The 11,175-nt window shown below is 43.9% G+C and overlaps 1 protein-coding gene across 1 annotated transcript in view; it reads right to left on the minus strand.

Annotated features, from left to right (window-relative positions):
- Window positions 1-8,523, minus strand: part of METTL24 (methyltransferase like 24) — an 80,311-nt gene extending 71,788 nt beyond the window's left edge. The window contains exon 1 of the mRNA XM_081857327.1: window positions 7,763-8,523. Coding sequence (XP_081713453.1) covers window positions 7,763-8,077 — 315 coding nt within the window. The 5' untranslated portion in view covers window positions 8,078-8,523. The remainder of the gene's footprint in view (window positions 1-7,762) is intronic.
- Between the last annotated feature and the right edge of the window lie 2,652 nt (window positions 8,524-11,175).

Below are 11,175 nucleotides of genomic sequence, written 5' to 3' on the forward strand. Positions count from 1 at the left end.
TCTGCTCATTAGCTGTTGTGACTAAAGTGCTAACAGGAAATGAAGGACAAGGCAATACCCTCTTACCAGCATGCTGGTAAGAACTGTCTACCTCCCTCAACATAGGAGCTGGGGCAGAATAACCACTGCTGGGATGTGCGGGGCAGAGCTAGAGAATGAGGAACAGGAAGGGATGAAAAGAATTTGAACCTTACTGGGAGAAAGGAAGACGGAGCTCTCTGTTCATCGCCCATCACCCTGCAATTCATCAAATTTGATGAGATTTTGCTAGGTGATTATAATTACAGCATGTCATGCTATGAGTTTCCCCCACCCCTGAAAGATAGGATTCCCCAGCTGCTGCTCAAAAATGTATGAAGCAAGACTAATTTTTTAAAAGCTAAGGTAAGCATGCAAGGATCATGGCTCTGCTGTGTGATCATTAACCTAGTAAGCTTGCAAGAGACATCACTGCCAGGAACCATTTTATAATCAGTATTTTCTGGTCTATTAACTGCAAATGAAAAGGCTTTAAAATATAATTAAAAGATCAGTAGCTTTTCCTTGCACAGTTACTACGAAAATAATTCCAGAGCTTCTATATCTTCTCTTTCATTCTTTCTCTACTCCCCTCCCCCCTGATTTTGTACCAGGTTGCGCTGGTGCTCCTGGGACCTGATTATTTGCTGTTGAAAACAACTGTCAATGAAAGGGCATCCTTTTATTGCAAACACAATAATCTCTCTCAGTCTGCTCTTTCAGACTGACAATATTTGAACAAGAACTCCCTGAAGTCTTCCTTAGTTATCCATGCAGATGCCAATGGCTTGAAGTCACAATACCTAGTGCTGTAATGCTATTAATCTCCCAGGCGAAATGGGTTTGATCACAGGAGAAGATAACCAAGAGTTTATATAAAATCCATGTGTGTGAAAAGTTCCCCTTTCTTTGCGCTGAGAGCACAAGCTCCCTTATAAGCCCTTTGCACCCAGAGGATTGCTAAGGAATGCTATAGGATCAATTCTAAGAAAGCTAGTTGCACTTAAGCCCCATAGTTGTGGGTTTAACTTTTCCCAGAGCATGCCCCACATCTCATCCATTCATGGTGCATGAGGTGGGATGCCACTGCTGTGCCACCATCACCATGACCAAGATAGGGCAGGGTGGCAGCCACAGCAGGGGAAGGATCAGGCTGGCAGTGACAGCATGTATATGCACATCTGCACCCACGTCTGCCAACCCAGTGCTTCCCCAGCCATTCCAGTTCTGGCAAGTGGCAGCACTGCCACAGCTGAGAGCAACAGAGCAGCAGCACACCTCATGTGACATTGATGTATTCAATTCAGGATGCCTTTTATGTCATTATTTCAGCAACCAGGAATGCTGTTGCTATATGTTTACGAAATTATAAACACAGGAGTCAAGGGCTATGTCTCCAAGTGCTAAAAGTCCTTAAAACAGTGCTGACAGTATCTGCTACTTTTGCAGCGTGATCCTCACTTCCAAGCAAACATGATTAGGATCGTATCCAAAGTCTGGGTTTTGTTTGTACGTGCATGGGAATAATCAGAGACTAAAGATGACCAAAACAACAAAATGAGAAGCAGTTGAATGAGGCTCCTCTCATCTGTGATTTTGAAAACCTAGTAGGGTGGTTAATTCAGATATGAAGAGATGGAGGAGTTCAAAATTCTCTGTCAGTAGTACACTAAAAGCAATCCAAGATATTGAGCGAAGATATAAGAATATGTGCAACACTTGAGATTCCCTGCCTGAGTAAACAAGGAATGTTGATGCAGAATAACTACTCTGAATCAATCACTTCTGAAAGGTCTGGTATATCAGATCATATACATAAGCCCTTGGAAGGAATGCTAATGATTATAATTAGTTTTGGTTTTTCCTTTGAAGCTTTCAGTCCAGGCACAGTCAGATATAATTTCTTCAGTCCATCTGTTTCAGTGTGGCATTTCCTAGTTTCTAAGATGATGCAATAGCATTTTTATTGTAACATAATAATGTTATTGTTAAGTGTCCTAAAGATTTCAATGTGTGTGTTTTTTGCCAAAGGCTACAAATTCCCTTTATTAAGGAAAATAAATCTGGATGAAAGTCAAAGAGAATGCAAGATTTCAATTTTTAAACATTCAAGAAATGTTTCTTTCCCAGAAACATAAGAAAAAACCTTGTAATGGTGTGCCTGTAATAGTCAGTTCCCAACTTTCTCTTTGACTCCCTGTGACAAAGGGCAGAGAACCAATTCTGGCAGGAAACTCTATCTTCCCTGAATCTAGAACCTCAAAACAGGGGGTATAAAAAAGATGCATTTCCGAGGCTTTGCCATCAGCAGCTCAAGAGGGGAAGTGGGAGAGGCAATATATCAAGTGGAAGTATTGAGGAGGAGGGGATGGAGAAGCTGGGGAAGACCTTGAAAGATGTCCCAGTTATCAGCCTGTCTCAAACCTTTCCTTTTGGGGCAAGTTGGACTATTGCAGTCTGGTGCACATACATTTTAAAGGATGGGAGATAGTTTGAAATAGTCACTTGGTTGCTGTATTCATCCAGTTCCACTGACTTCCAGTCCATTTCTGAGCTTAATTGGAAGTGCTGATGGTTACCTAACTTTAAACACCTACATTGTTTACATATTAGCTCATCTTTGTCCACACTAGTTCACCCAGTCCCTAAAGGCCCCCCCCCCAGGGCCGACCCTAACATTAGGCAGAGTAACACATCTGATTCAGGTGGTAGAAGCCAAGTGGCAGCAGACTTCCCAGCTGCTCCTCTTGAGCCTCCCATTCATTCTCCCACAGCCTTTTGCCCTCTAAACTAGGATGCCCTCAGATGCAGTAGTGGACACTGTCCCATTGTTGAAGCAAAATCTCATTGCCAGTACAGAGAGAAGTTGGAATGTGTGTGGGGGGGTGTCTGGTATTGCCCTTTCCCTCAGACCACAATGTCTTGGGCTGGGCCTGCCCCCTTTTGAGGAAAGGCAGATGGTGAATGAAATAGGCCACGTCTTCAACATACATTTAAAGCACTATCATGGCTTCCCCCAAAGAATCCTGGGAACTGTGATCTTTTAAGGGCACTGAGAGTTGTTAGGAACCCCCTATTCCCCTCACAGAGCTACAGTTCCCAGAGTTCCTTAGGAAAGAAGATTGATTGCTAACAATTGTAACTGAGTGGACTAGTGGTCTAAGAACTCTTAAAACTACAGGATTCTTCAGGGGAAGTCATGGCTGTTAAAATGCTATAGCAGTGCTTTAAATGCATAGAGCAGATGTGGCCAAAGAATTATTCCAAGGTACTCAAGCCTTGGAATGTCTCCCCAGGGAAGCTCACCTGCATACACTGATATCATTCCAGTGCCAGGCAAAATACCTTTTTATTCTCCTAAACTTTCATTTTAAAACCTATTAAGTAAGCCACTGAGGAAATGCTTATGTGTTGCATTGTATTTATTATGTTTTACCTGCTATTTTAATCTTATTTTTTGTTGATTTTTTTTTATTTAAAAATGTATGATTGCACTGTTTTTAGTCTTTTATAATGAGCATGGATGAGCTAAAGGCACAGGATAAACATTTAATGAATGCATAAATAAATATTAAAATGTAAACTTCCATTCTATTTTCTTAGCTGCAGTTAAGGCAATGAGTAATATGTAGGCTTCATAATTGCTAGCAGCCATGAAGGACAAATCTGTGTATTTATGAAAATAAAAAACCTGCTTTTTGTTGGTACTGTTTAAAATTGTCATCATACATTTATTTCCCATTGTGGTATTTTGAGCCATATTTGACAATTTTATCTTGGCTACTCTATCAGGCTATAAAGAGGGCTTCATGCTTTCATTTTGCAAATCATAACACATCATTTCTCTCCACTAGTTATTCTTTGGATGGCTGTGATGGACTGTGAATGCCAAGTGGGAGAATATGTTTTTTATAAACCAGAAAGTGTAGAAACATCTGGTTTCTTGGCAAACATACTGAAGAATTATATTGGTGGCTCTGGTGTTTACCAGATCTGTCACATGGTTGGGCTACAAAGGACAATCCTTTTGTTTTTTATTGGTGTTTTCCATACATTCAGCTTTTTAAAAATCAGGTAAATGTACTTAGCAGTTATAACTTTACATAAAAACAGCCTGAAGGTGAAGACAGAAGCCATTTAACTCTCTATGTGTTATTTTAACACAGACTAAGAAGAACAAATCCATATGATTAATATAATTATAATTGCTTGCAGTTATGGAGATAACCTGCAATCAAGATCCTTGCATCTGATAAGAGGCAGAACTTTATGAAATATTTCAAAATCTTTTCAACATAGCCCCTGTGCATTTTTTTCTCTTTACCTGTGGCTCCCAGCAGGAAGTCCCTGATGAGCATGCCAAAAACCTTCATCACAATGTTTACTCATAGAAGAATACCGCTATTTCCTGATAGTCTTTAGCAAAAATAAAGCAAAGCAAAGCAAAGCAAATTTCCCCCCAAGAATTCATCTAAACCCTGTGGTTATTTAAGGATTATATTAAGAACATCATTTCAAACATCTGTGAGTACGATCCTTATCAGTATTTTTAATTTCTCTGTAATCCATTTTAACGGCTGGAGGAGAAGTGGGGATAGAATAACTTTTACATTTACAAAGCAATCCAAGGAAGCAAGTCCTATTGAACTCAATGGGGCTCACTTTTGAATAGACATGTCTAGGATTGCACTGTAAGAGCATGGGTCACCAATGTGGTACCTGTGGGCACACAGCTGCCCACAGAAGCCGCCTATGATGCTCACAAGGTCTCACCCCCTCTTCTGAAATTAGCTTAAGGTGGCTTCTTCCAAGGGTAATAGAATGATTTTTCCCCCAAGCCTAATTGAGGCATGGGGTGATTTTAGTGGGGTTACAGCTGGGGAGGGGGGAGAGTTGCAGCATGCACGTACTCCGAAACTGTTCTTCTGTTTTGCAAATGTGACCACAGGCCCAAAAAGAATAGTAACATCTGGTAAAGGGCTTAGGGTCTGACTTCCTTGATTTTAGACTTGGCTTGCTGCTCTAATAATCAGTGGTGTCTTCCATCCGAGGTTGACCACAAATACAAAGACTGTCTGCGTACTGGAGCTTTTTGTAGCAGCAATCCAAGGCTATGGTGGGAATCACTTAGAAATAGGATAGCTAGGGTGGCACTGGGCAGGCTGTGGCACTGAGGCCCACCTGAAAGTGGTACAAGGTCCAATGGCGAATCCCAGAGCAGTGTTTGAGAAACACTGGTCTAACCCATCCTATGTTCCTAAAAACAAACAAAAGCATCCCTGAAATGATTGAGGTTGAATCCTGACAAGACAGAAGTACTGTTTTGGGGGGACAGGGGGCGGGCGGGTGTGGGGGATTCCCTGGTCCTGAATGGGGTACCTGTGCCCCTGAAGGACCAGGTGCGCAGCCTGGGAGTCATTTTGGACTCACAGCTGTCCATGGAAGCACAGGTTAATTCTGTGTCCAGGGCAGCTGGCTACCAGCTCCACCTGGTACGCAGGCTAAGACCCTACTTCCCCGCGGACTGTCTCACCAGAGTGGTGCACGCTCTAGTTATCTCCTGCTTGGACTACTGCAACGCGCTCTACGTGGGGCTACCTTTTGAAGGTGACCCGGAAACTGCAATTAATCCAGAATGCGGCAGCTAGACTGGTGACTGGGAGTGGCTGCCGGAACCACATAACACCGGTTCTGAGAGTTCTGCATTGGCTCCCAGTACGTTTCCGAGCACAATTCAAAGTGTTGGTGCTGACCTTTAAAGCCCTAAACGGCCTCAGTCCTGTATACCTGAAGGAGCGTCTCCACCCCCATCGTTCAGCCCGGACACTGAGATCCAGCGCTGAGGGCCTTCTGGCAGTTCCCTCATTGCGAGAAGTAAGGTTACAGGGAACCAGACAGAGGGCCTTCTTGGTAGTGGCGCCCACCCTGTGGAACACCCTCCCTTCAGATGTGAAAGAAATAATTAGCTATCCTGTCTTTAAAAGACATCTGAAGGAAGCCCTGTTCAGGGAAGTTTTTAATATTTAACGCTGTATTGTTTTTAATACTTGATTGGGAGCCGCCCAGAGTGGCTGGGGAAACTCAGCCAGATGGGCAGGGTATAAATAATAAATTATAATATTATTATTATTATGTAAGTAAAAAGCAGAAAAGCAGAGGCAGAGAGAGAAAGAACCACTGAATTATTCATAAAATATTTGTCCTGCCTTAACACAATGCAGCTTACCATTCACATATATACGTACGTACGTACACACACACACACACACACACACACACACATTATCCAGATAAAATGTAGGAAATGAGTTACAATAAGGTATCTGCGACGAAGGACAGGCAACAGCTTTTCTTCTTTGAAGTACTGTACATCTGGGGACATCTGATACACTTTAAAGAGGGAAATTACTGCCACCAAGAATTATTTCTAATTGATGAAGGGCACTCATATAGAGAGGACCGGACATAATGCAGATCTGAAAATGACATTTCCCTGAAGTACATTGCTATTTAGATCTGAGACACCAGTTGATATCTGAACAGCCTGACCTTAAATCATGTTTACTCAAATCCCACTGATTGCAAGTGGGTTTACTTCAAAGTTTAGGTTGCTTCAGACTGTAATCTTACTGAGGAGTCTCAAAGCCCGACATTCTTTGATCACATTTGAACTCTGTCCTCATTACAGAGCTTGTATTGCTTCAGGTTGTTATTGTTCCAGATGAGGACAGCATTTTGAGTCCCTCATCATAAAAAATAATTTACTTCTCATGATCTCTTTGGCTCAACTGCTTCAAACCCTGTCTGGGCCCCAAGTTTACGAACAACTTCAAATTCCCAAATCAACCTTAACCTTATTTTTGAAGGCAATTTTACCAGCATATGGGGTTACCTGCCATAATGGAAATAGATTTGCTAGGCTGAGATTAAATAAATGTACCAGTCTAGCACTCATGACTTATGGTTGCCTTACGATATTCATTGTCAAGGGATGCCTTTTATTCCAGAATACACATCCTGTGGATGCTCCAGATTTCTGTAAAATATTTCCAAGGTCACCTTTTCAGATTTGACAGCTGCACAGGGGCCCTCACTTTACAGTTTGGTGGCAGCTTTACCAGCTCAATCTCAGTGCATGCCTCACCACTGATTTATTTCATACATGTATTGTATTTTATTGTACTACAATCTGAATTACACAGAATTAAAACTGTAATAAAACAAAATACAATATAAAAAAGAAGCATAAAAACAAAAATCCCATATTCAACCACAAATCAAAAACACGCCACAGATCACCTGAATAAAGCTCACACACCACACCACCCCCCCAATAATCTTGGGAAGAGCAGTTTAATAGTGCTGGGAATCGTAGTTCTGCTGGGCAAACCACAGCGCCTACAATTCTTGGAGGTTGGATGTGCTTTAAATGTACGATACATAAACAGCCAAGAGAGAAAGAAAAGAAACCATCCCTTTTGCGACTCTCAGCAGAACTAGCAGACAACCCAAGGCCACCTCATAATTTAACATCATGTCCTGGGCAACCTCAGGGCCTCAATGCACCGCATTGCAAGGGGTTGGACTAGATGACCCACCGGATCCCTTCTATGATTCTGGGATTCTCCTCCATACGATTACCTCCTCACACCCACCAGGCCTGAACCGAGCCACGTCTCAAGCAGCAGCAGCAGCTCCCAACTGAAGGGTGAACCACCGACCGCACGGAGGCGGCCATTCTTACCTTCTTGCGGGCGTCGCTCGGGGGCGCCCCCTGGAGGCAACAGGTGGGCTCGGCTGGGCCCTTGCGGCGGCCGCTCCTCACGTAGGTCACCTGCCGCCTGCTGGTCGCCTCGCTCGTCTTCTCAGCTCTGCGAGCTCCCGGCGGCGGGAGAGGCGGCTTGCGCGCCTCCTTGGCGGGCTGGGCGGCGTCCCAGGAGCGCCGGAGCCCCAGCTGCAGCAGGCAGAGGAGGAGGGTGGCGGAGAGCAGGCAGAGGCGCAGCGCGCAGCCCTTCCCCGGCCGCCTCTCCTGGGCCGCTGCGCAGCGCCACGGGCTCATGCTGCCGCCAGGGTCCCGGGCGAGCGCGCGGCTCTCCTCCTCTCCGCGCTCCTGCCGCTGGGCGCGTGCCTCGCCCAAGGACACGTGCCGGGGAAAGTTTGGGCTCTGGCTGGCGGTAGTTCCGCCCCTCTCCGCCTGCCCCAGCCGAGAAGCGGAGGGCGCCTCAGAGCCGCCGCCTCCCGGCCACCGGGCGAGGGACGCGAGCCTCGCTGCAGCTCTTGGCGGCCACCCCGAGGCTCTGCGGGTCCCTCGGTCCTCCTCTTCCTCGCTCGTCGACGGAGCAAGCAGGAGAGAGCATGGCCGGATCCAGTGGGGCTTGGTTGGAAAAGCGGCGCAACAGGTAGAAGTTAACGGAAGGCAAAGAAGGGTGGCGGGAAAGTTGGACTTTCTCGCAGCGCTTTCCAACTTTCCCTTGAAGTTGCGCCATCGGAGCAGGCTGTCCTGTGTGGCTAAGTTCGGAATCGGGGTTTGTTGCTGGTTCCCTGCTGTTTTCTAGGTAGTTGCAGTTTGCAGTGGATCAATTTAAAAACTGCTACTCAAGCTTTTGACTGGCATAAAGCATATATGCTTTTAAAAAACCGTGTAACAAGTGAAAAGTACATATGAAAGGGTGATTCCACTCACCTCACCTGGAGATTATCTGTGCGTGACAGACAGTGAGTGGTGGGAAGATGGTTCTGCCTTAACACACACACACACACCCAATCAGTGCCAGATTTGCATATAAGCTAAACAAGCTATAACTTAGGTCCCCACTCTCGGGGTGGGGGGCCCAAAAAATGTAAAGGGGAAAAAACTGGATGTACATTTCCAAAATATAAGATAAAAAACAAAATAAAACCTGCATACAGCAACAGTGGTTTGTGTTGTATAGGCTCCTACAATGTAAGCAATGTGCCCCACCTGCTAGCTTGCTCCCTAAAATATCACTGGTTTGCTTATTTCTATATATAGGGTGCCTACATTCTGCATGGACTGGTTGCATGGCAACATGTGCAAATGGCTTTAGATACCTATTAGGTCCGTAAATTACCATATAGCATATATTCAACAGAAAAAAGAGCAACAATTGGTTGTTGAGAAGGACAGCTGGACATATAAAGAGCCCCATTACCTTCAGTAGTTTAGGGCCTCGTCATACCTAAATCAGGCCCTGCCCCCAATCCTTTCCCTCCTTCCTTCTCTCCCCACCCCTGACTCAGACCAGGATCCTGCAATGCAAATCCTCCTTCAGCAACTGCCCCAAGTAAATGGGGAGAGGGGGGCTATTTCCCAACAGAACCCAAAGGGCAGGAGGCAACAGGCAGTGCCATCACATCCAAAGGTAGCTCTATGGGTCAGAAGTTTCCAATCAGGCTTCTGAAATGTGCTTAAAATGTATGGTGTGGGTGTGACCATAGTATTAGAGATCATACAGAAGCACACCCTGATCATATGTTTAAAGCACATGGCTCCCCGCTGAATCCTGGGAACTGTAGTTTACCCCTCACAAATCTACAATGCATTCAGCTGCACATTAATTGAAGTTGACCTAGCAGTGACCAGGAACACTTCATTAAACGTTTAATCGTGCTTAAATAAGGTACACATTTCCACCAGATTATTTTCAAACCCTGAAAACAGCAGTGTTAGTCCAGATGCTACTCTTTAGAGTCCATGCGTATGTCTGAAGCAGTTTCTCACTGGGAAGCCACAATGTAATCTGCAAAAAAATTAGCAAACCAGAGCACTGGCCTGCAACACAACCAAGCTTAAGAAGTGTTAGCTCAAGAAGAAGAAGGAGACAGTCTTTTTTGTGAGAGCAAAATGGTAAGCAGAAAAATGTCCTGGTATCCCCTTCATCCCTTTTATGGTGATGAGGAAATTAATATTGTTCACAGGTTTGGCCATGATTGTTAAATAATCATCAAATAAGCCCCTCCCTAACTGGTAAAATAAGATAAAATACAGATGCAGCTGCTATAAAAGTTCTTAACAGCCTTAGGTACTTGCTTGAAAAGAGAAATGCTTTCTCCTGGTATCAATGGCCTTGTATTCTCTTGGCAGTCAGAACATACTTGAACAGTTACAGTTGCTAAATAAATTCAGCCAGACAAAAGCTCCTTTGTCCTGAAGTAATAGAGGGCAAAGCCAATGTAGGGTAAAAAGAGCAGAGGGCCAAGTAAACATAATTGCTTTTCATATAAACCGTATGAGGGAAAAGTAAATTCTGTGGAATGCTACAGTAGCCTTGAGTCTTCTTCCTGCGTGAATTGGTAAAGAATGGAAAAGGTATTCTTTGAAAGTCATTCCAATGAACCTGAACAAGCATAACCTATTCATGGAAATCTAAGGTGAGCCACTGAAGTTTTTATTCAGAAATTGAGCACATGCTACACTGTTTGTTTAGCAGGTGTTTAATTCTCAAGTTACTATGTGCCTTTAGGTTTGTGCAGGGTGTTCAAGAAGAGCGGTGAAGAACAGGTTTTATGTTTCCATGCAGGCTTTTGGAGTAAAAACCAAAAACCTATCCCCAAGGCAACTTACATACAATGAAAACATAAAGCTACAAAATCTAATGCCAATCAAAATAATTTAAAATAGGAGTGTAAAACATTTCACAACCCATCAACACCATCATACAAAACTAGTTTGAACAGTTTAAAAGAAAACAAACACTGCAGCAAAATAAACCATTAAAACTCAGAAATTCAATTCCACATTTCAGCTAATAAACCAATATCTAACGTGTTTCCCTAATAAAAAAGTAACAGAAACCAACTGCAGTCCTGCACATAATGTAATGTATGCATAAAGCCTCATTGATTTCAACACATGTGATTCCTTAAAAAAAGCAGTATGCTGCTGCAGTCGCTTTAAAAAACCCAACACCTGTTACCAGTAAAAACAGTTATGGTGCAGGTAGGGACTGGAGGAAATGTTAGATAAAGAAGGAAGAAGACACCTGCTCTGCCAGTTCTGTAGTTGTGGATGGTAATGCCAGCAATTGTGCTGCACAGGCACCCTTAAGTCTGATCCTATGCATCCCAGAGAAGGAGTGCTAAGCAAAGAATCAGACTGTGGGCTGTTTAGCATAGGTGACAGCAAGCTCATGTTCA

The sequence above is a fragment of the Podarcis erhardii genome (genome assembly GCF_964252035.2).
Source record: "Podarcis erhardii genome assembly, chromosome: 3".
NCBI lineage: Eukaryota > Metazoa > Chordata > Lepidosauria > Squamata > Lacertidae > Podarcis > Podarcis erhardii.